The sequence below is a fragment of the Asterias rubens genome, chromosome 18, assembly GCF_902459465.1.
Source record: "Asterias rubens chromosome 18, eAstRub1.3, whole genome shotgun sequence".
Classification (NCBI taxonomy): domain Eukaryota; kingdom Metazoa; phylum Echinodermata; class Asteroidea; order Forcipulatida; family Asteriidae; genus Asterias; species Asterias rubens.
Window position 1 is genome coordinate 7584921 of NC_047079.1, and position 26748 is coordinate 7611668.

The 26748-nt window shown below is 38.3% G+C and overlaps 5 protein-coding genes across 5 annotated transcripts; 2 read left to right on the plus strand and 3 right to left on the minus strand.

The window, feature by feature from the left end:
• Nucleotides 1-912: 912 nt before the first annotated feature.
• LOC117302192 (SUZ domain-containing protein 1-like) lies at nt 913-3088 on the minus strand. Its single transcript, XM_033786009.1, has 4 exons — nt 2937-3088; nt 2079-2297; nt 1663-1763; nt 913-1333 (listed from the first exon to the last, which is right to left on the minus strand). The coding sequence occupies exons 1-4, from the start codon at nt 3003-3005 to the stop codon at nt 1258-1260; spliced, it is 465 nt and encodes a 154-aa protein (XP_033641900.1). The 5' UTR covers nt 3006-3088; the 3' UTR covers nt 913-1257.
• A 329-nt stretch (nt 3089-3417) lies between these two features.
• On the plus strand, nt 3418-6887 carry LOC117302195 (tetratricopeptide repeat protein 36 homolog). The gene is made up of 3 exons (XM_033786011.1): nt 3418-3546; nt 4961-5146; nt 5468-6887. The coding sequence occupies exons 1-3, from the start codon at nt 3432-3434 to the stop codon at nt 5734-5736; spliced, it is 570 nt and encodes a 189-aa protein (XP_033641902.1). The 5' UTR covers nt 3418-3431; the 3' UTR covers nt 5737-6887.
• Nucleotides 6281-10104, minus strand: LOC117302194 (DNA fragmentation factor subunit beta-like). Its single transcript, XM_033786010.1, has 4 exons — nt 9769-10104; nt 8720-9076; nt 8115-8269; nt 6281-7673 (listed from the first exon to the last, which is right to left on the minus strand). Exons 1-4 carry the CDS (start codon nt 9899-9901, stop codon nt 7404-7406), a joined length of 915 nt encoding a protein of 304 aa, XP_033641901.1. The 5' UTR covers nt 9902-10104; the 3' UTR covers nt 6281-7403.
• A 230-nt stretch (nt 10105-10334) lies between these two features.
• Nucleotides 10335-13378, plus strand: LOC117302196 (phosphatidylinositol N-acetylglucosaminyltransferase subunit P-like). Its single transcript, XM_033786012.1, has 4 exons — nt 10335-10496; nt 12220-12292; nt 12453-12571; nt 12794-13378. The coding sequence occupies exons 1-4, from the start codon at nt 10415-10417 to the stop codon at nt 12889-12891; spliced, it is 372 nt and encodes a 123-aa protein (XP_033641903.1). The 5' UTR covers nt 10335-10414; the 3' UTR covers nt 12892-13378.
• Nucleotides 13379-20147: 6769 nt separating this feature from the next.
• LOC117302197 (AP-2 complex subunit mu) lies at nt 20148-26411 on the minus strand. Its single transcript, XM_033786014.1, has 10 exons — nt 26355-26411; nt 25382-25475; nt 24942-25207; nt 24554-24636; nt 23981-24116; nt 23379-23517; nt 22681-22933; nt 22287-22384; nt 21929-22040; nt 20148-21589 (listed from the first exon to the last, which is right to left on the minus strand). Exons 2-10 carry the CDS (start codon nt 25453-25455, stop codon nt 21455-21457), a joined length of 1296 nt encoding a protein of 431 aa, XP_033641905.1. The 5' UTR covers nt 25456-25475; nt 26355-26411; the 3' UTR covers nt 20148-21454.
• Nucleotides 26412-26748: the final 337 nt, after the last annotated feature.

The following is a 26748-nucleotide window of genomic DNA, read 5'->3' on the forward strand; positions in this document are numbered from 1 at the left end:
AGAAGATTTTAAGCGAAGCAAGAGTTCTTTGTAAGCTATGACACATTTTATTGTTTTTCGCATTAAAACTTATGTACACTAAATTAAAATCTTTCACATGCAATAAATTAAAACAAAAACATGGTTAGCACTAAAAAACAAGAATACACTTAAAAATACTGTACAACCCAATGTGCGAGCAGATCAACGGAAAATTCAGGCCTATAATCACATCTTTGGGAAGTGAATGCCATTTTCATTTTGTAAAGAGCACTTCTATTAGACAATCTGAGAGTCTAAGGGAAACATTTGAAGGGGCACCAAGGCCAAAAGAAACAGAGTTCATGGTGTACAGAGCCTCAGTGTTACTCGTAGCCTGTTAATTGTCATTTATAGGATACTTCTCAGATTCTGAAGGGATGTGAGAATATTTAATAATGAATAGATTCAAAGATTCTTAGCAAAAAATTGGCTTAGCATGGAAAACAGTTACTTAAAGGGTGGCTGCAGTGTTTTTTTATTTTATTTAAACGATTAAACATGACTTTTTAAACCAGAAATATTTTTTTTCTATTTTTATTTAATGCGCAAGTATTTCAAAAGTGGTTTTCAAGAGATTAGGGGAACCCACCCCGCCCCTAAAAGGGAGCCTTCATGTGACGTCATGTCGGGAACCCGAGCTGTCGGGCCTCCTGGCTGTGTGCATATAGAGACGTGTGCATTGTGTGGCCTGGTACCTAGGCGCGTGTAGTTAGGGACCAGACTCTTTTTGCCGACGATATGTTTGAATTGCCGGCGTGACGTCGATGGTAGGGGGGCGGTAACAATCCACAAAAGGGGGGGCATGACTTATTCGCTAATTACGCAAGTGAGATATGTCGGGAAAAAACAAAACACATTTTATTAAGGTTCAATACATATATCAGAAATAAAATGACAGCAAAATTAACTGTTTTATTTTAATTCACTGCAGCATCCCTTTAACGAAACAGGTTTCCAGCCAAAATACTTTGCTATTCATATTGTTGGTCATTGGTACACTGTCAATATAAGCTTGGCAATATTTTCTGCTAAACAATTCCAAGAAATGGGACCCACGAGGTGGGAACTTGGTCTGAAATATAATGTGCACTGGACGCCATTTCAGTAAGCAACTTTTTTGAAAGTTTGCATTGATTGGCAACTGTTTGCATCATGCCTCCAAAATACTGGAATTAAGTCAAACAAAATTTTGAACCTAACTTTGATTTAACCATAGCAGTCTGTAGTCACCATGTGCTACCTTTTCCCCTTGCTCTGTGTTGATTCTCCATCATTCTTACTAGATGACTTGGCTTGGCCCACTGCTTGCTTGCTGCAGGAACAAAAGAACAAACAACAACTGATTCCTGTGTTGCTTTTATCGCCAAATAATAAACCGGCAAGCAAAAGTACACTGGGTTAACTTTAAATGATTTGGGTTTGAACAAAGAAATACTACTGGAGTGGAATTTTAACCAATGACCTTCCGATTATTTAAGTCAGACAGAAAAGACTTCATGGAACTAAAGTAACTACTATCGAGGTCGAGGGTTGCAACTTAAAGCATCACAACATGTACAAACGACAAGGTGTAAGGGTTGAAAACAGAGAGCTCACAATAAAATGAAAACTAAGACTAAGAGGATTAAGCTCTAAGTTTACCTTTGACCTTCGTCTGGATAACTGCTTGATGCTGATCCCATTATTCTCATTCGAGCTGCTGCATACTCCGCTTCTCTCTCTGCCAATGATTTCGTCTTGGCCTTGAAATAAAAACAACATCGTTCAATAATTATGGAAAAGTGACTTCTCAATAATGACTAAGAATTCCCCCTTTTGACAAAGAAGCTTAAAAGGGTTGCAGTTACACCATAAATTGTGGCCGATTCTGAATGGAACTGATGATGTGTTAACTCAATAGTCAGTTGTCCTTTCACCCAAAAAATAATGTGAACATTCAACATCCAAATGTGAATGGATATTCTCTTCTATGAGATTGCCTGGAACTGGTTGTCTGTAAATTGCCTCATAAGACAAGGTCCTTAGGCTTGTGATTGAAGACGGGAAAAGACACACACCACAGAATCATGCTTCGTGCTCTTCCCTGCATCACCAGCGTCTGCATCCGACCCCATAGGTCTCTTGAGGATCTTCAGCTGTGGTTGGTAAGACGTCCTGGACGAGTCTTCTTGGAGAACAATTCGACCCTGTGACTGACTTCCTGCTGCTGGGCCGTCTTCTTCTGCTGTCATCTTTTGACGAGACTTTAAGTCCTTCTCGAGACGCTGCTCCAATGCCTGAAAGGTAACCGGTGGTAAAACATTGGAAAGAATAGACTCTTGAACTATAAAGATGTTTATCTTCAACCAGGCTGTTTTCCCCTCCAGGAGTCTCCCACTCATACATAGACTCTAAAAAAGAGTTTTTTGGTTTGAAGTTGTCTTAAAAAACATCATTTCAATTGGCATCAAAATCTTTCTGCTAGACTGAAAAACTCAACCAGCCAGAAGGCACAACTCTTAAAGTTATTTTACTTACTTTTAAGGTATTTAATCGACTCTGAAATGCTCTGACCATAGTGTTTTCTTCACCAGTGTGCAATTGACCCCCCCCCCACCAGCCCCGCCCCTAAGCAAACCGTACAGACAGAAACAGGGTCAGTGATATTGTCAAGCCTCCATGGAGTAGACAAGAGAGGTCAACAACCCAATGTTAGCCAAGTTGTTCTGGAGAAACACAAAACGTCACAAGTTAGTTAACGTTTAGTCTTGAAAGTTGAATGATGTGTTTAAATACTGACTGGATCGAGGTGAAAAATCGGCAGCCCCAGTTCAATGAAATGACAATAAAATATAATGTTTTAACTCTTTTTTTTCAGGTTTGTGTAAATTCAAGAAAATTACTGATTTACCGATCATAAAAAAAGTATTTCTTACCCCACTATCTTCCATTTCTTCCCAGCTTTCCCACACATAATCGTCTGAATTTTCACCATTTTTCTCCATCACACTCACAGTTTTTGCTTTCGTTGTTGAGGAACAGCAAAAATGAAAGAATCTTGCGATTGAGTTGCATGGACGAAAACAGTGAAACGATTTAGAGAGGAACCAGACTACAATGTCTGCATATTCGGGCTACTGTTTACTGTTTGAAGAAATTAAGCTGAAAACTAAATGGGTATAAAATTCATTTGACGCTTTAAATTTGATTTTGTTGTTGTAAGATGGATTTCGTATTTCTCTCTCACTTTCAAAAAACCCTTGTTGGTTTGTTTTTGATGTTTTTATGTTAATTTTAGGAAGCTACTTGTAACAGAAATATCCAAAACAGCAAACAGCCGTTTAGTTTGTTTTGGGAATGGAAGTCTGGCTCTCAGCAGTAGCGTAGTACACTTTTTTTTTAATTCAGAGAAAACGACAACAACATGCAACATGGCCGACAGACAACAAGAACGGCCGAACGATGAAGCGGTTTTAGACGCTATTTTCAATCCTCTGTTACCGTCAGGTGGTGAAGTTCCCCAAGGAGTTGTTGATGAAACACCTGGTAAATCATGTTTTATTATTTCTTTGGGAATTTGTTACATTTTCGGACTTTTCACTTAAATAAAAGAAAAGTTTTTTACATTCCAATCCAAGGCAATTCACTTCAATACTGGACATGTGCAAATGGATGGGCAAAGAAACCACTTTCTATTGTTTCTGGTTTAATAAATGAAGCCCAACCATGGGCTAAATTGTTACAAAGTTTACAATTGAGGATGTGTTGTAAATATACCCACTATAATCAACAATTTATTTGACAAAATCCTTAATTTCTTTTTAACTTGTTTTATTTTTAACTTGTTTTATTTTTTTTACATTATCATTTAAAATTAGGCCTATAATTTATTAACCTAGGCCTACAATAATTGTATTTTTCTTATTCTGATCCAATGTCATGAGATTGCTTTTCTTTGCAAAATAACAACCACGGACTCTGGAGGACAATAATAGAGGAGGGAAATGCACAAAACAAACAATTTATTAATAAAAATCTAAGTGAAAAAGTAAATTTTTCTCCAGATTTGCTTGTTTTTAATAGTCTTTTGTAATTTTGTGTAAGTTTTTTTGGCTGGTTGTTACGTTAGAAATCATAGCCAAATCGGCAGTTCACTGTATTGTGACAGAGAGCACTACTCTAGTCCGTACAACCGAAGTGGTCAAAAAAATATTGTTAAAAAGGAGAACAGCTAGCGCCCGGATAACTTTCCGTATGGCGCCACCACTTCAATCTCATTGAGGTAAATTATACACTATTTCATATCGAATGAAAAAGTAGTGGCGTCATACACAAACTGTTCCCAGATTAGAACTCCATTAATTTTGGTTTTTTGGTATTTCCTCCCTCCATGCTTCACCACAGCTTTTTTTCCAAAATGTGCTGGTCATGTGCCTACAGAGTAGGCTACATACATGATGCTGGTACATGGCACTCAGCATACCCGTGTCATCAAAACTGTGAATATTCAGCGTCCGAACTCCATTAGTTGCGATAACATAATCCTCCTCTCAACCGTCAGGAGGAGGGTTATGTTATCGCAACTATATATTCAATACACATTGCATATTATCAAGATCTTAAATAGCACCCTCACTGAGGTCAGTAAAAAACGTCTCATTGGCTAATGGTTGTAGTTTCAGAATCATTGTTTATTCATTTTGAATATTTGTAATTTTTCTGTTTTTCCTCATTCTTATTGTTAAGTAACAAATTTGTCATTTCTAGTTTTAATCTGTAGCTAGCTAAAAATTACTTTAAGTTAGATTTAGCCATTTTAGCTCCTGCTTCAATATGTTATAATCTTTTATAAGTTTATATTTCCGTTAAAGTACTTATCATGGACCTCTCTTTTGCCTTGAGTTTTGTAAACATAATTCTATGGCCGCCATTTTATTTCATCTTCCTTTTTCTTGATCAGAAAATGATGAAAGTGAAGAAGTCCGAGAGTCTAGAGATTTAGAGCTTCAAGGAGTACACAAGGCAGAAGCTGGTGATATGAATTCAGCCATAGACTTCTTCAATAAAGCTGTACTAGTCTCACCAGAGAGGGCGTCATGCTACAACAACAGAGCGCAAGCCCTACGTTTAAGGGGGGATATAATCGGTTTGTAAACAAAATACTGAATTCTGTCCTGCTTGATATTTTAAAACTAAAAATGGAGGAGAAAGTAATTCATATCACCTACTTTGCACACAAAAAACATTCCAGCTAAACCTCTGAAAAATGTAATCAAATGAGGTAACCAATGATAAAAAACATTGCATATTAGTTGTAAGTTTTGATGAAATCGTACAGAACATGCTGCTTAGATGTATTGTATATACAGAAACTATTTACCAATTGTATATTCACCTAAGATTTCCTGATAAGTCAATTTAGTCAAGATAAGTTATACATTTCCTATTACCCCTCCCCCTCCAATAGGAGCTCTTGAAGATTTGAACCATGCCATTGAGCTGAGCAATGGACGAAGCAAGGCTGCCTGCCAGGCTTACACACAACGAGGCCTCATCAGAAGACTGGAAGGAAATAATGAGGATGCCTTAGAAGATTTCAAGAAAGCTGCCTGCCTGGGTAGCACCTTTGCAAGGTCACAGGTCGTCCAGATGAACCCCTATGCTGCAATGTGCAACCAGATGCTATCAGATGTCATAGGACGACTGCAAGCTGGAGAACCAGACTATGAAAGTTGAAAGGTCAATGTTTCTCAATGCCAGACACCTTAGCCAAAGAGTAACAATACATTATTGCAAAGGGTTGCCCAAAGGCTTTTAGAACCTTTATAGACCTCTATCATGGTACGACCATCTTGACTTCTTTTACCATTCAAACCAGTGCAGCCAAGCTGAGACTGGAATGCACTATAGACTGGTTCCTTTTTGTACAATTAATATCAGCATCCTTTACTGTTATGATATACTGGGAATGTGACCAAGATGGCGGTAGCATGGTGAAGGTCCATTAACCATGTCTTTTTTCATGTATACAAATCAGTCATCGTCAAAGCCTTGTTTGGTTACACTTGTTGAAATATTAAAACAAGATTTGTTTTCAATGTTTGCTTTCTGTAAGAATTTTGTTGTGTATGCTTAGCTGCATTTTGTGCCTAAGCAGCTCTATGAAAATGGGTCCAGATTAATATCTGAAATGTTGTGTCTATAGATTGTTGAATCAGAAGAGGAATGTGTTGACTGACTATGATGTAAATATATGTACACAAAATTAACTTAAAACAAACTTTACTCTGACTTTATTTTACTTTATTGTTTGTAGTGCTTTTTAGTGTCAAATCTGCATAACACAAAATAGGAATCTGGACAGCAAACTAGAATTAACTCAAAACAAACTTATTCTGAACTTAGTTTACTTTATTGTTTTTAGTACTTTTTACTTTCAAATCTGTATAATAAAAATATGAATCTTTACAGTGAACAGGCATTTTTAAAATATTACAATAATATTGATTCTAAAGGTTGGGTTATACTTTGTAAGAATACTCAATGTTTGTGTACATTTTATCGGATAACTGACTCGTTATAAAGATGGTAATGGTCACTAACTCACTCACTCACTCGCCCACAGACGGGCTAAATGGTTGCCAACTTTAAAATGTCATTTTAGTTGGTCACCTCCATGTGTTATTAGAACCGTTTGCAAAGTTCTGTTTTGTGAATTTGGATTGATTGTGTTCATGATCATAGTAGGTCTGCATGCCTGTATGGAATAATGATTTCTAACACAATGCACAAAATGGTGTCGCCCCTTTAGTATGTACAGCCACTGGCCTGATGTGGCCATGGCGACAGTCCCCCTTTACAAAATTGGCAATAAAAGCTTAAATACATTTATTTCTCTATATTTAGATCATGTTCTTTTTCTCTGTGTGCAACAATCTGTCCATTGGTGCATTTCCTTTAATGTAATATCAACTCTGGCACCAATATTGTTTTTGTATGATTTTGGTTAAATTAAACAAGGAAATCGCAATTTATTTGGCATTTAGGGGAATCATGAACAATGTGTATCCCATTAAAAACAAACTCTCAAAGTACACACTAAACCATTATACTATACACTTGAGCAAATATATAGAGCGCTGCTTATAAAGAGTACATTCTGAAGTCTGAATTCTCATTTCTGCTTAATGTTTCTTTGTTTTGCTGTCCTCTTATCCAAATTACCTTTTTATAACAGGAATCCATTATATAAAAAAATTAATAAGACCAGTCTAAGAGATGACTACATTAGAAGAATGTCTCTCTAGTACTTTTTATAAAGTAAGTTTTGCCTTCTTTCTGGTTGATCTTGTAACTCTTTTGGGAAATCTGCTCTCCTCTGTCTCCGAAAAAGATCAGCCCTCCTATGTCTTCGAAAGAGATCCGCCCTCCTCCGTCTTCGAAAGAGATCCGCCCTCTTCCTTCTGCGAAAGAGATCCGCCCTCCTCCGCCTGCGAAAGCGTTTCGCCCTTTGTCGTCTTCACACGATGATAAAGTTTCAGGAGCTCAATGGCTTCATCTGATGCAATCATGTCTGACAGACGTCTCTCGCATGCATCTTGAATAAATTCAGCTTTGTCTTTTGTCTGACAAAGTAGGACTTGGAGTTCATTTAGGTCTGCATCAGCCATGATCTGGTGATTGAATTAAAGATAGGAAATATAGAATGAGCAATCCTAAAAATTTAAATTGATTACTTCCAATTGAGCTCACTCATTGGTCAAAGATCATTTTCTCACCCCCTGCTCCAATTCTTTGGAAAAGTCTTCCTTTGCATTTTCGCCAGACTTTTCCTTTTTTAATCTGCTATCTTTCACTTATTGTATATTTTACTGTTCTCTTTAGAGGCTTTTGCATTAGGTATATTACAAATGTCTTTATTATATTATCAAGTTCATACCCGTACCAAGCCTCCAAAGAAATGTTCCCATCTGATTGTGAAAAAATTAAAGACTATGGAGGGCATATAGAAAGCATTTATTTCATGGCGTCTCTGCAAACCTAATACTTGATTGTCTCTTCACATTGCAAATGTCCAACTCCTAGTTATTGATCCATGCAGTAAGTATGCATACCTCTAAATCAACCTTAGGTAGAAATGCCAAAATTGCAGGATTTTCAGCGATTCTTCTTGCGACTTGAGCCAGTCTCTGGGAGGTTTCTTCCTGGTTCATTTTACCATCAACTTCAACAAAGCCCATGCTGAACTCTTCTTCCAAGGAACTAGATGCTGAAAAATTTGAAAATAAAATTGATAACTTAAACCTGAACCAAAAGAATGAAGAGAGTTGTACCTTGACATTTTCTGTTACACACTAACATCAAAGTGAACTACATCTAGAGGCCTTGGCAGGTCTTTGCCTTTCTTGTTTTTTTCATGACAAATCATCAAGCAAAGCCAAATGGCCACTCGAAGTAAAGAAAAATTAAAACAATTTAAAAAGAGAGAGGGTATTATATGCAGGTGCAGTAGTACGGGAAAAGCTACTTTGAAAGATTATGTAAAACTAGACCCAGTTACTGGGGCGCCGTACTCCCTTTTAGAATAACATTATCATCATCGGTCAATAATGACAAATTTTGAAACAAAAGGAGTTCAGCTCCCCAGTAAGTGGGTCTAATGTAAAACCCAGCTATTGCTTTGACTACTCAATCGACAAGACTTTATAGTTTAAATTACCTCTTGTCCACTGTTTGCCTTCAGTCACAACCATTAGGACAGTGTTATCCGGTAAAGTCTTAAAATAATCTTCTTCATCAATTCTTGTGCAGTCCTCTTCCAATACAATCTTGAAGTCCCTGGGTGAGGGAAACTGGGCTTGAATCTTAGTTCGTAATTCTTTGAGAGTAGCTGCAGCTAACCCGATTCTAGTCCGTTCCTTAACTCCACAGATCTTAAGAGGTTTGCGTTTTGGTAAATTCTCCGCTTTACTTTCCAATTTCATTTTCTTAGTGGTAATTGGTTCTTTTGATGAAGAGCTTTCCTCTCTCGCACTGCTGGAAGACGGTTTCTCGAGACTCCTTTTTAATCCCCAGTCTGCGAGACAACAATATTGAGAATTAAAGCTGTAGTTTAATTATTAGTAATACTCTTTTAGCAAACTGCTTTAAAATAAGTGTGAAGTGTCTTGATCAAAGCATTGAGAGCACTGAACTCCAGTGTTGTTATGAGCGGGGTGTTCCACTTCAAGATTGTGATACTTGTGTCCCCGACCTGCCCAAGGCAAAGAAAAACCCAGGGTGAGCCATGTCACCCTCCAGTCTGCAAAGTCTACTGTTGAGAGGGTGGGATGGAGCACCTGAAGATGTAAACTGGAGCGGTGAACTCCTTAATTTGTTAGTTTACCCTTGCTGGTGTCAATCTCCAGTGGAGATTGACATCTGGGGTCTGTCTGTGTCTACTTTCATACTACTATAAGTTTATTATTTATTATCAAACATAAGTAGTAGATGTCAAATTTTGAGTACATCACCCTAGTTACCATGGTTACTGAGCTACACATTACAGTAATCAGTATACACTCCCAGACCCAGTGAGTGAGAGCCGTTTCTTTTTTTATTCAAGACTTCCTTTAAAATATATTTAATAATTCAACAGAAAGTAGTTATGAATAGTAGTAGTATACCAGCACTACCTTAAAGCATTTTTAAAGCTTGACTTGTTTAGTTCAAATTAAACTGGTTGGAAGTTGAACATGTTGACTTGAAGTTGAAATGTGTGATGCATACCTCCTATTCCTTCAACTGCTATGCGAGTGCCATCTTCTCGAGGGGCGCTCCAATAAATATTTTCATATTTGTAAACTACTTGCACTGCTTCATCTTCTTCTTCTTCTTCTTCTTCTTCTTCCTGTTCTTCCATATTTAGAGCCTTGCACTTGCAGTTTTCACAATCCTGTTGTTGTTCAGTGACTGTTTTTTTGTATGGCCCACCTACCTAGTATTATTTTGTTCCAGACATTCGTCGTACATTCGATGGGTGACCTTCTAGGTACCAGACTACAGTACCAGTTGAACTGTTTCTATTGACTGTTTCACGTACCGTGTTTTAGAAAACAATGTATTTCCATAAAACTAATCATTTGAAATAAAAAATAATACAGCTTTACAGTTATATATATAGAAGTACAATCTTGTTTGCCATTCTTTTATCTGGTTAATAAAACATACTATTCCGCTGAAAATGTTATTAATTTGTTGTTTAAGTTTATATTTATTTTTGAACAGTCGTTGTGCAAGCCAAAGTAGTCTGGTTACGTTATACCTTTCACATTATTTTTTGATTTGCCGTGAGTCGTGTGTGTCGAGAGTGCAAGATCGGGAATGGTGGTGATGGGGCGATAGGTTTGAAAGGAAATGCTGCTTTCGGGGGGAAATGTCTAACATAAACCCTGCACCGACGCCAGAGAGAGCAATTTACGGTTTTGTTCTTTACCTCTGCTCAATTTTCATATTTGGTAAATATTCCTTGTCCTTTGTTTGTTGGTTCGTACATGGAGGTAGAATTCTACCTCCATGGTTCGTAGAAATTTCTATGGGGGCTGTGTATGTCATCACGTCCGTCACGTCCGTCGAACAAACGTGGGGGGGGGGGCGGTGGCGGGGCGTGGTGTGGCCATGAATTCCAGCATGGGGGGAGGGGCGGGGGAAAAGTTTCCGTATGGCGCCACCACTTTTTCATTCGATATAAAATAATATAGGAACTTATTTACCTAATTGATATATCCCTTTTTTTTAAAATGAGTGAAAAAGTGGTGGCGCCATACGGAAAGTTATCCGGGGCGGGGATCGGAATGTTATACACATAATGAATGTTTATGAGTGCAATGGTGTGAATATGTTCATGAGTTGAAAGATGGAATGTTATATTCAACGAGGCGGAGCCGAGTTGAATGGAACATTCCAGCTTTCAACGAATGAACATATTCGCACCATTGCACGAATGAAAAACATTCATTATTTGTTTTATATAACATCCAAGTAGATCTTTGTCATTTTGATTGAAAGATACAACTTTCAAAACAAACAAAGCGTAGGCCTACAATTTTTAATTGTAGAACCCAGATGCTAGTATTAGTAATTTTACTAATATTATTCCTTGCAGTAACACTGCTGCGTTACAAAGACACGCGCACGCAGTGATGTTTTTACTCAGCTTTTTCGTTCCATCCGAAAAGTACCATTGCACGCTGGCAGCGTGCAATGGTACTTTTCGGATGGAACGAAAAAGCACGGTGAGTGACTCAGCGTGCAATGGTACTTTTATTTGTTATCACGTGACGGACAATCCTCCAATCAAATGGCAAGGATATGCTTGGGTGTTATATAAACATGTATATTGTATATATTAACCAGCTAGAGAGGAGAAAGAGCCTTCTGAATCTGACAAATTGTTTCTTTTTTTCTGGGAACTCACCCGGGCCCACAAAACACAGGGGCCGATTTCACACAAAAAGCATTTCATCGCATCACAATTATTTCAGTATCACCATATAGTAGATCATTCTATGTGAAATCGGCCAGGGGCCCAATGGCTCTGCTTAGAGTTAGACTAGAAGCAGGGAATTCCGTGCTTTATGCCAAGCGTATTTCACGGGTAGGCGGGGAATTTTGGCTTGTGCGCTAGCGTATTCCATGTTACTAGGCGTTCTATATTTCTACGCTTACATTTTTACACAGCTAGCGTAGAAAGTTTTCGCTAGCATGTGTCGTAAGAAGCAGAGCCATGAAATTGGGCCCAGGTTCCATAATACAACCAGCTGGTGAGCTGGTTAAATTGTTCCTTAGTCTCATGTTCGTCTATGATAGCGAAACGAACCTCAAGTTTTAGTAGGCCTAGTAAGAGTACTTCACTTACCATATTTCCCTTTTCCTCTATGTTTTTATTGTTAAATGTTAATTTTTTTAAGGGGCCTAATACAATTTGTTTTTGCTGTTTTGACTAGGCCTACTTTTTATAATTGCCTGTATAGTAATAATAATATTATGTATTAGAACAAAATTATAAAGCAAGGATTGTTGTAATTGTTTATATAAGGCCTAGTGCTCATAATTGCTAATACTTGTTTACCTGTATGAGTGTAACCTGCTTATAATATCTTGGAACATTTATTTCCTCAGTGCTTTAAACAGTGATAGAATATTACACATTTTTACCGGTCAACTTTCTTTCTTTCCCAGTTTTGTACGTTATTTGGGTGTTTGTTCCTGAGTCATGGCTTCACAGCATTGGACTCACTTACTGGCCTCAAAAGTAAGTACAAGTCCTACCTACGTCTTGTCATAGTTGCAAGTTCCTTTTGTACTCTAAAATCAGTATTTTTTACAATTATGATCAAAGTTATATTCTGTCAATTTGAACACAGAAGTTGATAGATGTTTTCCTTTCATTTTTTGTCCCCCATTTTCTTCAGGTATTGGGCAGTTGCTATTCCAGTGTACCTGAGCGTCTGTTTTGTCTTCGCTCAAGTTTTCTTTTTTTCTTTTAATCTTTGGAACGCACCTCCACTTGATACCATTAAAACATTTAAAGGTAAGATTCAAATTATTTTTTATAAAGTTTAACTGGAAATCCATTAAATAGAATGGTTATATGCCAATACGTGTTAAGGTGACTTTTTATGGCATATAATTGTTGTTTGCTCAGTTGACAGGCCTGTGTCTTTAAAATCAAAATAAGTCTATTCTGAACTTGAACAAAATCCTAGTCAAAATAACTTTGCATAACTGACATTTCTTTTTGATTAACTTTCAGATCCCCATATGAGGCCTGCTTGTCCCATGGACTCGATGCCTGCTGGCGATGAAATTCCAATTAATGAAATAAACAGACATATCTATCTGGATAGGTGACATCATCAAGCATTTGTCACAATTTTTTAAATCTTAATGATGATATTTCTGCAAGTTTATATTTTTGATAATCTTGCATGTAGTATTGGTTGGATAATAGGCCATGTTGAGCCGGACTAGTTAAGTGTTGTGTAATGGTCCAAGCACTTTAGTGCATTGGACTTGAAGTCATCAGGGTGTGGGTTCGAATCCCGGTCATGACACTTGTGCCCTTGAGCCCAAGACACTTGTGCCCTTGAGCCCAAGACACTTGTGCCCTTGAGCCCATGACACTTGTGCCCTTGAGCCCAAGACACCTGTGCCCTTGAGCCCATGACACTTGTGCCCTTGAGCCCAAGACACCTGTGCCCTTGAGCCCAAGACACTTGTGCCCTTGAGCCCATGACACTTGTGCCCTTGAGCCCAAGACACCTGTGCCCTTGAGCCCAAGACACTTGTGCCCTTGAGCCCAAGACACTTGTGCCCTTGAGCCCAAGACACTTGTGCCCTTGAGCCCAAGACACTTGTGCCCTTGAGCCCAAGACACTTGTGCCCTTGAGCCCCAGACACTTGTGCCCTTGAGCCCAAGACACTTGTGCCCTTGAGCCCAAGACACTTGTGCCCTTGAGCCCAAGACACTTGTGCCCTTGAGCCCAAGACACTTGTGCCCTGGAGCCCAAGACACTTGTGCCCTTGAGCCCAAGACACTTGTGCCCTTGAGCCCAAGACACTTGTGCCCTCGAGCCCAAGACACTTGTGCCCTGGAGCCCAAGACACTTGTGCCCTTGAGCCCAAGACACTTGTGCCCTTGAGACCAAGACACTTGTGCCCTTGAGACCAAGACACTTGTGCCCTTGAGCCCAAGACACTTGTGCCCTTGAGACCAAGACACTTGTGCCCTTGAGCCCAAGACACTTGTGCCCTTGAGCCCAAGACACTTGTGCCCTTGAGCCCAAGACACTTGTGCCCTTGAGACCAAGACACTTGTGCCCTGGAGCCCAAGACACTTGTGCCCTTGAGCCCAAGACACTTGTGCACTTGAGCCCAAGACACTTTTGCTTCTCTTCACCCCTTAGTCAATGTGTAGCTGTGAGGGCAGAGATGGTTCTTGTGGTTGATTTAGCTTTGTGCTACAGATTGGGTAGCACAGGCTGTATACTCCCCATCCTCATGGAGTTAAGATGGATTAAGGAATGAAATTAACGGCACAGTGACGGGGGTAATATTGTTGATGCGCCCTGAGCATGCCGATTGATGGATTTAACTTAAGCCACTATTATAATTGTATGGAATATTAAATGTTTTTTATTTAAAATTTACCCAGTAAGTTTCCCTTGTGGTTTATAATAATATTTGAAGATTAAATGTATGTACAGCAACAACAATGAAATAAAGAGACTGAAACAAATAATGATGTTACAAGTGGGTTCTTTATTTAGATATTCATCTGGTAGGTCTAACTCTGTTATAGCTAGGTATAGCTCGGTATAGCTAGGTATAGCTCGGTATAGCTAGGTATAGCTAGGTATAGCTAGGTATAACTCGGTATAGCTAGGTATAACTGTTATAGCTAGGTATAGCTTGGTATAGCTAGGTATAGCTTGGTATAGCTAGGTATAATTCGGTACACACGATACTCGGATTGTGAATAGGTAAATCACAGAAACGAAGAGTACAACTTCAACTCTAGCAACATTTCAACATCACTGATGAGAACATCCCACAACTCAACAACAGTGGTGTATCTTGAGGGTGCATTACGCAGGGTGCCCCGCCAACTCTTCCAAGTGAAAACTAATATTTAACTAATTTAGCCCTTGTATAAGAAATTCTAAAAGGTCTGGAAAAAATGTTTACACTTTTACTGGTGGAGATGGGAATAAGACAGAGGGTGTATTTAATAAGACAACCTCTAAGCAACACTCTGAAATATGGCTCACAGTTAAAGGGGCTGAGTCGTTGTTATCATATCAGTCCTGAAGCAGTATATGGAACTATGAACTTTAACCCAGTTACTACACATGCACTTACGCTGGACATCCCATCACAAAGGACACGATCATCACCATACTGTGATTTTAAAATCCAGTGTGGCGCACACGCGCACTAACAGGGTCAAAGGTAAAAATTCCATGGACAGCCACAGGCCTACTAACAATGATGTTGGTCTCCCTCCCTTTAAGGCAAAGATAAAGTGGTTGATTTACAGAAATTATATTGTTCACTTTTTACAAATATTGTGTTTTGATTATAATTTATTTAAATATACCAATCACAATGATGAAATAATTCTCTACAAACAAGTTGACATAAGTAGATTATTAGTTTCCATTATTATTCACTCTAAAATAACAAACAATTGGAAAGAATTACAGCGGTACATAATATACAGGTTTGGTTTGCTGAACACAGTGCTGGTAGAAACACCTTATGGATTAATGTGATTTGTTAGATGGTTTTATAGAAGCTATACAAGAGCTGTGAAAGCTGGATGAGAGCAGACTTATGCTGTGTCCGACTTATCAGCTACGGCTTTGACTAAGGAAGTCCCATGCTTCAATGCATCGTGATACAACGATTAAGCCGTATACAAAGCCATAGCTGCCAATTCAGACACAGTCTTAAAGGGTCAAATCCACCAGTCTTAGAAATTGAACCATGCTCAGAGTTAACATTATTCCTCCACCAAGCAAAGCCTTGTATCTTTCACACTTTGCCCTTTAACCTTTAACCTTTAACATGACCTATTTATTTACTCCTGAAGACAATGGGATGGCCATATATCTCACTTGTCCCACACAGGGTTACAGCGCTGGCCAAACAAATCAGGAAATATGAACTTATTTCCAAATGTTGTTACCGTGTAAACAATACTTAACAATAACACCCCTGACAAGGATTCTACCTTTTGATTGGTTTAGAGTGCATCACATGATATGTCTTAAACGCCAGCAAACATTGATCTAAACCAGTAGCAAACAATGTACTTTACCCATAACAACCAAAGTGCTATAACCATAGCAACAGTAGTTTCTTGGTACCTAAGCATCTAGGAACAATACTTTGGGGATGTTATCAGACAATATTGACCGTATTGCTTTTGCTGTGGTTAAATCTATGACTCGGTTTTAACCATACATGTATAACTAAAAGCAGTTACTATTTGTATAAAACACAACAGTGTATGAGTGCAAAGATGCAAACAAACTTTAGAAGTAACCATGGCATTGTTTGTGTGTATTTACAGTTTAAGAAAGCTGTTCTCATAATGACCGTAATGCATGTGCCACAAGAGCGTATTAAATAGTAAACATTGCAATTAAAAAAATGCTCAATAAAACATTCAGATAGACTTGAAACCCACCACCGTAAAATTACACCTATTAAATGCCCTAAAGAGAAAGAAAGTGTGGTATTCAGATATTAAATGCCCATAAATCTCATTCGCCTGACACAGGGGTACAGTGCTGGCCAGAAAAATCAGAAATATGGACACAAATAAACCTGCATAACCCTTAGCTTTAAACTCTGTCTCAACGCACACACACCGGCAAGACTACCTCCATCTTGGGCATCTCTTTATGCCGGAAATAAACTTTTCCTCCGAGGCCAGGAGGGGCTGATTTCACAGAGCTAAGATAAATCTTAAGTGAGAATCAATCTTGATTGCTAAGCAAAATGGGATGGCACAAAACAGATCACTATGGTGATATTGACAACACATCTTAAGATGAATCTTGGTGCTGAGTGATTTAATAATCTCTGGGCTTAGTTCTTACTTAAGCGTTCAAATTCATCCTAAAAGATAAGTTGTCAATACCACCATAGTGATTTGTTTTGCGACATCACACTTTGCTCAGCAAAGATTGATTCACAGTTAAGATCAATCTTAGCTCTTTGTGAAATCAATTCCAGTCCTGATACTTCACAGAGTCAACAGAGGCAATTGCCACCCTGCCCTTGGTCGTTGCCTTCCTGCCCCTTGAAATGTTCCATTAGAAATGAACATTTCCCTCTTAGAGGTGCCCTGTGGGGCATGTGAGACATTTCAAAGGGCACCAAGACAGGACTCGGGGCATGGGTGCTATTCACAACGCGCAGCGCACATCCACACACGTCTCCTGTCCGCCTTTTTGTGTGTCAAAACATGCACACAAGGAATGGACTGCCCAAAAAAGGCAGAAATCGTAGATGCGTATTGTTCGGAGGTACATAAAAACGTGTACCTTTTGTGCACGTTTTTGACACACAAAATGGCAGACAGGAGACACGCAGGTATGCGCGCTGTGAATGTGAATAGGGTCTTAATACCTTTAAGCTGATAAGCAGAAAACATTGCTTAGCAAATACGTAACAGAATACCAGTCTTGTTAAAACATAAATGTTATGGTTTGGCTGGTAATCACTTCTGCTTAGCATAATTTATCTGTGCTCAGCAGATTATTGCTCTTCTCACTTGTGAAAGCCTCCTGTTTGGTTAATGCATTAACTGATATGACTAAATGACAATGGTATGACAGGTGCTACTAACAACTACACCATGCAAGACATGTTATGTGATGTTATAAAGCGAGACATGCGGCAAGAACAAAAGCACAGTTTGAGTTGCAACGCTAAGAAAACTCTATTACTGTACCTTATGACACAAGAAGAGTCGATGGATCCATTGGAAAGTTTTGAGAAGTAGTAACCGTCTCAGGCACAGAAGTCAAAAGACAAGTTCCAAATAACACATGCACGTTCTTCTCTGTATTGCCAAACTTACTTAGTCATCTTGCTTGCCTAGGGGCTTTATGAGAACAGTTGCTGGTGTCTTTTTATGTATGGAATTATGAATTTAATGTAGTGAGGCTTGTGGTGACACCTTGTACATGAGTAGGATTTGAAACTTTGCATGGCGGAAATACAATCAAGTAAGGTTTGCAGTAACACCATGTACATGAGTAGGATTTGAAACTTTGCATGGCGGAGATACAATCTAGTAAGGTTTGCAGTAACACTATGTACATGAGTAGGATTTTAAACTTAGCATGGTGGAGATACAATCTAGTAAGGTTTGCAGTAACACCATGTACATGAGTAGGATTTGAAACTTAGCATGGTGGAGATACAATCTAGTAAGGTTTGCAGTAACACCATGTACATGAGTAGGATTTGAAACTTAGCATGGTGGAGATACAATCTAGTAAGGTTTGCAGTAACACCATGTACATGAGTAGGATTTGAAACTTTGCATGGTGGAGATACAATCTAGTAAGGTTTGCAGTAACACTATGTACATGAGTAGGATTTGAAACTTTGCATGGCGGAGATACAATCTAGTAAGGTTTGCAGTAACACTATGTACATGAGTAGGATTTGAAACTTAGCATGGTGGAGATACAATCTAGTAAGGTTTGCAGTAACACCATGTACATGAGTAGGATTTGAAACTTAGCATGGTGGAGATACAATCTAGTAAGGTTTGCAGTAACACCATGTACATGAGTAGGATTTGAAACTTTGCATGGTGGAGATACAATCTAGTAAGGTTTGCAGTAACACTATGTACATGAGTAGGATTTGAAACTTAGCATGGTGGAGATACAATCTAGTAAGGTTTGCAGTAACACTATGTACATGAGTAGGATTTGATTCTTTGCATGGTGGAGATACAATCTAGTAAGGTTTGCAGTAACAACATGTACATGAGTAGGATTTGATACTTTGCATGGTGGAGATACAATCTAGTAAGGTTTGCAGTAACACTATGTTTATCAAATTTCTCATACAAGTTTTGTTGTGGTTCTAAAAAGAGCTGTTGGTGTCACAACTTAATAAATGTATTGATATGCTCTGATTATTTGAGAAGACATAAAAGAGCATTCTAATCAAAATGTTGAGTTTTACATCAAACGTTCTTTTCCGAACCACAACTTATGAGAGATTTCATGAACATTGTGTTAATACAGTCCCCCAAACTCATTTCTGCTTTGTGTTTCTATGTATTGCTGTCATTGTATAACAAGTTCAAGAAAGAGATATTTGGCCAGTCCAAGTGACCTTGTTATAACGAGAGTCGACTGTAGCGTCAAATCCTACTTATAAGCGAAACCCTTTGTATATATATGGAGTCGGAGAACGAGTGGCCTGGGGTCAATTTCACAAAGAGCTAGGAGTTATACAAATTGCATGGATAGTCCTAAGTTAGGACGAGTAACTGGTCCTAACTCGAGATAAGACTAGTCCTAACTCTTTATGCATTCCACCCCTGGTCGGATACTTGTTTAATGTGTTTAATGAGACTGGATAGTCTGGGACATAGACTAATGTTCCTACCTATCCTGTGGTCAGGCAGATATCCGAATTGGCGGCTACAGCTGTTGCTAAGGGTGTTGTTAAGCACGGACCATACTTCAACGCATGACGTTGGGGTAACCTAGCCATAGCCGTAGCCATAGCCGCTGATTCGGATAAGGCCTAAGGGTCACTGATAACCAGTTGGCTTTCAAACAAAGACATGCTCATTGTTACAGTACAGTCACATGCAAAATTTTAATAACATAAACATAACAACACTTAGGGCTGAACTAAACAGGGCCCAATTGCATAAATCCTGTAAACACAAAAACTTTCTAAGCACAGAAAATGTTTGCTTAACAGAAACAGGTTACCAGCCAAAATGAATTTAAGTTTATATTGCAGTAACTGGTGCCCGCTCATTTTTTTTGCTTAGCAAAGAAATTTGTCAAGCTGTATTTTCTGCTTAACAGCTTTATGAATCTGGGCCCAGGCAGTTGGAACTAAAATATACAACAAAATATCGATGATGGATAACACTAATGGGGTGTGTGATTCGATTCGGTGCATTCATTGAAAAAATGGAAATGGTTCTAAATCAGAGACTTTAGGTTTTTTTAACGTTCAATTTAACGTTTTTGAAGTTATGGTTATTTCAAATGATTTTACTGGAGTTCTTTTTTATTGTGTATCAATCTTACAAATGTTTATTTTGAAACTGACCGATAAGACCTCAATATACAGATAAAGGTTAAGGGCTACTTAATCTAAAGTATCAATAAAATACTTTGGATTTGTTTCACATTTTTATCTTTTCTAAATTTGCCCTCTTCATGATTTGTCCTTTCTGTTTTTCGTTTCCTTTTTGTTTTGTTGGGGGAAACATTTTTTAACCAACTAAAAAAAAATTCTTATGCAAAGGGTCAATTTCATTGAAAGAATGGTCATGATTGTTACAAATGGAGCAGCTACAAAAATATGAATTTAATGATATTATTACATGGACCAAAATAAAATGCAAGCGATGTCTTAACAAATGATATATAATACATTTTTGCTCTTTTGTTTTGGGGGCGAGGTTTTTTGAGAGGCGTTGAGTTTTTACCTCATTTTGATAATGAGTTCACCGAGTTGGATACCACTGGAAAATTCTTCTAAAGACTAAGTTTTCTTATATCCTTTTTTTTAAGGGAAGGGGGGGGGGGGAGGCATTGGGTACAGGCTACATTTACTGTCTATGTTAGCTTATTACGTATCATGCAAACATGCTTGGGTAAATCATAAAAGCTTCACCTTTGCAACACACTCTGACCTTGTCGCGAAGACCCAAAGATAAATTACGGTTTGCAGACCGACCAAAAAAGAACATTGTTTCTGGTCAGGAGCGACCACAATGGTATGGATTTGTTTCCCCTATAGCATGGATACCAAAGCACTTGGAATTTGAGGACAATCCTTAACATTGACTGGTACTCAGTCAAAAGGAATTACTGGTAACTTATCCACGATTATTGCTCAAACATGTCCTGATAGGGGACTTGCTTAAGTCTACTGTACAGCGCAGTAGTAGGATAATGATTCTTGGCATAGACTTGCTCAAGTCTACTCAGCAGTGCCTTTGGTCATGGTGATGACAGCACATGTTGCGAATGTATGCCAGGGTTCTTAGCATAGACTTGCATAAGTCTCTGTACAGTGTGTTTGATGGTGGCAATTACCTTAGATGTTTAGCAAAAGACTTGCGGAAGTCTTTTGTCCTGTGTATGACTGATTAGTGATGGTGGCAAGCTAGCCAATCAAGATGGTTGTTTATTATGAATTGATGGATAGATGTTTGGAATAATTGCCTTCATGAGAGAAACAGTTGGAATGAAACACTTGATCAGACTTGTGAACATAAGTAGATTATGCGGCGCAACTCCTACCTAGCTATGACCTTATGACCTTTATGACCTTAATTTAAATTAGTGTGTGTGGATGTCAAGCAATTATAAGGTGTACAACAAAGTTGGATTGAACGGTGGTGGGTTTCAAGATTTAAACATCTACCATTGAACAATTCTTGGCATCATTTCTTAAAAGAAAACAAGAAAATTATGCAAGAATTATTTCCCAACCAGAGAAAGAGTTTAACACTGACTTCTTCGGTAGGATTAGAGACAAAAACTGTCCACAAAAAGAACAATAAGGGGAACAAGATTAAGCTACATAATGAAAGTACAAACTGTTGGGACTGGAAACGCTGACTGGTGCGATATTTCTATTCTTCATTCTCTCTCCCTCTCTTCTGGAAGGCTTGTCGACGTTAAGACCTGGTCTCGTAAAGTCCGCTACGACTGATGTACCGCACCCACTTGATTACATCGTGGTCACTGTAGTTGAGCTTAGACTCAAATACTTTCAGGTAGCGGACCTTCAGACCAGAGGCTGCAAACGGAACCTGGAAGGCAGAAATGGGATCAGGAGATGGAAGTCATTTTACGTATTTTTCACAAAAAACTTAAAAGCCTTTAAAACATTGGCTGATTTTGTTGTCAAAGTGAATAGGCCTGAGCAATAAACTTTCAGACAGTACAGAAATTGAAATCTAAATGTCTGTTCAGTTTGTCAAGAAGTTTGACGGGGATAGGAGATTCTAAAAAGATCCACAGCGCTAGATTTGTTGGAATATCTTCAACCGTTCCATAAACTTCCTAAAGTGCCTTCATAAACTGCCTTCATAAACAGTGCTCAAACTCCTGAAACTTCCTGACACTTGATATTTAAGAAAAAAGCTCACCTCAAAGTTAAGAGAGATGGGAGGCCGCGCCCATTTCTTCTTCTCACCAGATGGTAGGAGTTCAATTTCGGCAGTGATTTGAACTTCCTTCATGCCACTCATACGCTTGATCCTTGAGGGGAAATAGTTATTGATTAGTTTCAAGAACATTCACACTACCAATCCACTTATGTTCAGTCCACCAATGAGTAAAAGGAAACACAATTAAAGGCACTGGACACCTTTGGTATTTGTCAAAGACCAGTATTCTCACTTGGTGTATCCTAATATATGCATACATATTTGAACTCAACTGGTCATCAAACTTGCGAGAGAATAAAGAAATTAAAAAAACTTGGTTGCTTCATTCAAAACTCACTTCCAAACGATGGCATTTTCACTTGACTTGTACTTGGCTTTCCCCTTCATGCAAAGAACCTGCACTCCGCTGGTGTTCATTGGTGTAGGGATACGCACCTAGGGGTCAAAGGTTATATGAAAGGTCATGATAAACATTCACTGCAATGAAATTGTGTTATGAACTGTTACTTTGTATTCCATATATTGCTCTTTAAGTGAATTCCTCACTTCAACTTCCATTAAATGCTTGCTCTGACTTCCATAAATTCTTTACTGCAGTTTTCATAAAATCTTTACTATAACTTTCATAAAAAAATTATGCAACCTCAAAAAAATCCTTCTCTGCACCTTCCACAAATTCCTAACTTAAACTTCCATAAGTTCCTGACTTCCAAGTTCCATAAAGTACTTACTTCAATTTTCTGGCCAAGGATTGAGGGCTTGAAGTTCGACTTGAGGACTACCTTGACTTCCATCTTGGTTCGTCCAACCTCACGTACTAATGGAATGCATCGGAACGGCAAGCTGATATCCTTAGTGGTGCGATATTTCATCAACTCAAACTCACCGTCAGGAGGAATGAAGCTTATGCTTCGCTCCGATTCAAACTTACTGAGTTTGACGCACTGGTGGAAGGTGCAGTCATCAATGGCTATAGAGCTTTTACTGGGGATAGAGAGAGAGTAATTTAAATCATGGTAAATTTAATAATGGACTTTTACATAGCATCAGTGTCCTTCAACTGTTGTGTATAGTCGACTCCGGTTATAACGAGCTCGCATACTACAAGGTTCTGGTTAATACGAATGAAACTCAAGATTCTACTTGTTGACTGCTGTGAATGAAGTTCTGCATCGAAACCGACAGTCCTCGAATAAACTTTGAAGTCACATCAGGGACACAACATCCTCCAACATGTTCAAGACAATTCTTAAGTCACATCAGGGACACAACATCCTCCAACATGTTCAAGACAATTCTTAAAGCCAACTTGTTTCAGGAGGAGTATACATCAATAACTTATTAATTTCTTCTGTGCCTCACCCCTTTGACCAAACCTTTTGATTAAGGCGCTTTATAAATTGATTATGTTTTTTTAATTCAAACTTACGTCTTTGATGTGTCACTGTCTCCTTTGCCTTGCTTGTCTAGAGTCAATTTATCATTCATGCCAAATTTACATTCTGGCATTCCACTAAGATAGCTCTTCATGATCACCTTGCCAGCAACGTGGGCACTCAAGACTTGTCCTGTTTTGAAGATTCAAAGACAAGACATGTAATGCAATGTGAAGATATTATAAATAATTGTAGTAACCTGTTTGTAAGTTAGATTTGATTAATGTGTGGTACAATGCCTTGCTCGGTAAGAAGTGATCGCTTGAATTTGTTCTTTTTTATTTGTATCACTTAACCACTTTAGATGGATGACATGTATAAATATGAATCAATCATAAGTCCAAAAATGTCAGTCGGATGACCGACATAAATATCCACCTGGACAATAAGTTGTGTAGCAGGCAGGCAACTACCATGCTACATGTCCTTTCACTCATACAGAGGAACACAAGGTACTGGAAATCATGCGCGGATCTCCCTTTCTCAATTCCTCATGTGAACAATGTAGTATCTTGCCTGCCAGGTAATGTCTTGGAATGTACAAAGTCACTCATTTTGCAAACATGGTCTGTATGACTATCAATCCCATCCTAACCTTGTGGTGACATGAGTAAGTTAACATTCTCCAGAACATCTAAGAAGAGCTCGTTACGTCTGTACTTGATGCCTTCACGGCGCCAGCCTATTTGACCTGTGACCTGGTTGGTTATCTGAGCCTGTTCCTCTCTGGTCTGTAGTTATCCAAACAAAGATTTGGTAAATATTTGGTCCGTTCATTCATACAAAGCATAAAAATAAACCACAAAGCACGATATAAAGGTCCTGAATAAGATTGTTCACTGTTTCCAAGGTTTACATAAAAATATTCTTTTGTAAATCGTAGTTGTGTCAAGGTGTACTGTGTTGGTTAAACAGAAATCCATGATCTGTAATTGGATAACTCGCTGTTGTATTTTCTAAAACAAAACTTATATTATGCCCCAGTTTAAAAAAGTGAAATCAGGCTTCATGAAGCCTTGATGTACACACACAAACATGTACCAGCTGAGATATGACGTTTTGCATGGAATATTTTGGAGATCCAACAATTTTTGTAAAATCAAGACGAAATGATTTGCACTAACATAAAAGAAATATTGACTTGGTTGTGACCTTTGACCCGACCTACCTGTGACTTGATGCCTGTCTGTGTGATGAACGTCTTCAGGATACCAGTGTCTGTGTTCTGTGGATAACCATAGTCTAGGATCTCTGGAAATAAAACAATTTCGGACTTTGAGCTCCACATAATCATTCTGTATAGGGATGAGATTTTTGAGAAAATCATGAAATCTGGACAGTTCCTGAGAAATCACAGGCCTGTTCTTTAGTTTAACCGGCTGTAACAAAAGTTACTTTCTCTGAACATCAGGTCAGCGTGTTAACTTGAGGAAAGTAACAATGTCTTCTGGACCTTACTTTGAACCAATTGGACACCAAGTTTACAATCTTTTATCCAAATTGGACGACCTTTCCCAAGCTGTTTGAGATTATTCCCAATGATTGATTCTACTTACCATCAAGGAGTTCATAGATCAAGACAAAGTTATTCTTGACGTTGTCTTCGTTGATCTTTCCAAAGTAAGAACTCATCACATCACACAACTTCATCAGGAACTCAAACACCATAGAGGCATTGACATTCTGTCGTGTGACGGCCGCCAGCCAGATGTTGCCCCGCTTGATGTGGAAGAAGCTGGTGCGGGCCAGGTTGGTTACAGGGGAACGGACCTGCTGCCGAGCATGGATAACATTGACTCGAAAGGCGTCCACAGCATGACGCCTGTTCATGAATTATGGACAAGGAATAAACACATTCTTAGTTAGAAGTAGACTATCACAAAAAATGTACTTCCCCATTTTCCCCAATTGCCGTTCCTCCTTCTAAAGCAAAGTTCTAGGGCTGTATACCTTTATGGTCTTGTCACACACACAGGTTCAATAGTTTTCTACTCACCCAATATCATCTCGGAATACTCTAGATATAAGAACCTCCCCTTTGTGGTTGTATATAAAAAGACCACCAATCATCTTGCATGATCGTTCTTTACCTGAAGACAAGAAACATGAAAGAAGTGACATGACTGACAGGCATAAAACTACATTGAGGCCATTGCCATAAGTTATATTATAATCAAATTAAATAATTTTACATTTTTTAAATCCTTATTATTTTTTTATGATTTTAATCAATTTCAATTTTAGTTAAAACCACTTAAGTCTTAATACTTTTCTGCTTGTATAAGTTGTAGCAATTTAATTAAAATGCTTGTCATACATCAAACATACCAATCAAATTAAATTAATAACTAATCTGGTTTTCAGTTTGATTAAACTTTCTTAATCTAATTCTAATTCTTTCTTAACTTACAATTTTTTACAAAATACATGTAATTTATTAAAGGATAAAAATAAATAAATAAAATGAATCATGACATAAAACAAAATTAAAAAGTGGCGACAGGATACGGAATCGTTAAATTATTTCTTCTAATTTTCACGCCTAAAAAGAGACTAAGGCCGTGTCCGAAACGGCGACTTCGGCTACAGCTACGGCTAGATCGCGCGCGTCTGCCTATTCTTCAACACTGGTAGACGCGCTGATCTAGACGTAGCTGTAGCCGAAGTCGTCGTTGGACACGGCCTAATTGGTCATTTTAGCACCTCCTCCCCGCCCCTCTTTGTGTATGTAGTTTATTCATGTCCGTTAACTGGACAACTGCATAGGATAGCGTACGCGATGAAGGGACGGCCCAGAAAAAAATTAAGTATTCAGGGGCACATTCTAGCCAGAAAACCCACCGTATTCACTCTTAATTTTCAGTCTAAATGAAATCCTACTTAATCGAATATAACTCACACATGTTTCTTGACCATTTAAGGCAATATTACAGAAAAATTCGAAATTATTCAATAAAATATGAACCCACCTTTCTCTGTGTATGGACATTATTCTCAGAGCGCCCGGAAATGATAATGTGGGCGGGCTGTACTGTTTTATTGTCGCCAACAGAGGGCGTACTTCATAAGCGACCAATTCGGGTTTAATAAAGTGTTCTAGGTTATGAAAAAGACACACCATCAAACAGTAACAAAAACTACACAGCTAAAAAGCAAAAGGTTTTGTCGATATTTGTCTAAAGTTTCCAACATTATAAACGATTTTCATATGTTTTAATGATTAAAAAAAACCGAAACTTTCAGTCAGAATGCATTGCATAACAAAATGGTTTGCTGTTAAAAAAATAATAATTTGGTAATAATTACATATTTTAAAATTAATTTCTGGAATAATCAAAATCAGAGACCCAATACACTTAATTG

Excerpts from the sequence above, each read along its gene's own strand:
- LOC117302192 (XM_033786009.1), bottom strand. The coding sequence starts at position 3,005 with ATGGAGAAAAATGGTGAAAATTCAGACGATTATGTGTGGGAAAGCTGG. Across the intron at positions 2,298-2,936 it reads AAGAAATGGAAGATAGTGGG|GCATTGGAGCAGCGTCTCGA; the intron begins GTAAGAAATACT and ends GTTACCTTTCAG. Across the intron at positions 1,334-1,662 it reads TATCCAGACGAAGGTCAAAG|CAAGCAAGCAGTGGGCCAAG; the intron begins GTAAACTTAGAG and ends TTGTTCCTGCAG.
- LOC117302195 (XM_033786011.1), top strand. The coding sequence starts at position 3,432 with ATGGCCGACAGACAACAAGAACGGCCGAACGATGAAGCGGTTTTAGAC. Across the intron at positions 3,547-4,960 it reads AGTTGTTGATGAAACACCTG|AAAATGATGAAAGTGAAGAA; the intron begins GTAAATCATGTT and ends TTTCTTGATCAG. Across the intron at positions 5,147-5,467 it reads TTTAAGGGGGGATATAATCG|GAGCTCTTGAAGATTTGAAC; the intron begins GTTTGTAAACAA and ends CCCCTCCAATAG.
- LOC117302194 (XM_033786010.1), bottom strand. The coding sequence starts at position 9,901 with ATGGAAGAACAGGAAGAAGAAGAAGAAGAAGAAGAAGAAGATGAAGCA. Across the intron at positions 9,077-9,768 it reads AGCAGTTGAAGGAATAGGAG|ACTGGGGATTAAAAAGGAGT; the intron begins GTATGCATCACA and ends GTTGTCTCGCAG. Across the intron at positions 7,674-8,114 it reads TACCTAAGGTTGATTTAGAG|ATCATGGCTGATGCAGACCT; the intron begins GTATGCATACTT and ends TTCAATCACCAG.
- LOC117302196 (XM_033786012.1), top strand. The coding sequence starts at position 10,415 with ATGTCTAACATAAACCCTGCACCGACGCCAGAGAGAGCAATTTACGGT. Across the intron at positions 10,497-12,219 it reads CTGCTCAATTTTCATATTTG|TTTTGTACGTTATTTGGGTG; the intron begins GTAAATATTCCT and ends TTTCTTTCCCAG. Across the intron at positions 12,293-12,452 it reads CTCACTTACTGGCCTCAAAA|GTATTGGGCAGTTGCTATTC; the intron begins GTAAGTACAAGT and ends CATTTTCTTCAG.
- LOC117302197 (XM_033786014.1), bottom strand. The coding sequence starts at position 25,455 with ATGATTGGTGGTCTTTTTATATACAACCACAAAGGGGAGGTTCTTATA. Across the intron at positions 24,637-24,941 it reads GATCTATGAACTCCTTGATG|AGATCCTAGACTATGGTTAT; the intron begins GTAAGTAGAATC and ends TTTTATTTCCAG. Across the intron at positions 22,041-22,286 it reads GAAAATGCCATCGTTTGGAA|GATCAAGCGTATGAGTGGCA; the intron begins GTGAGTTTTGAA and ends TTTCCCCTCAAG.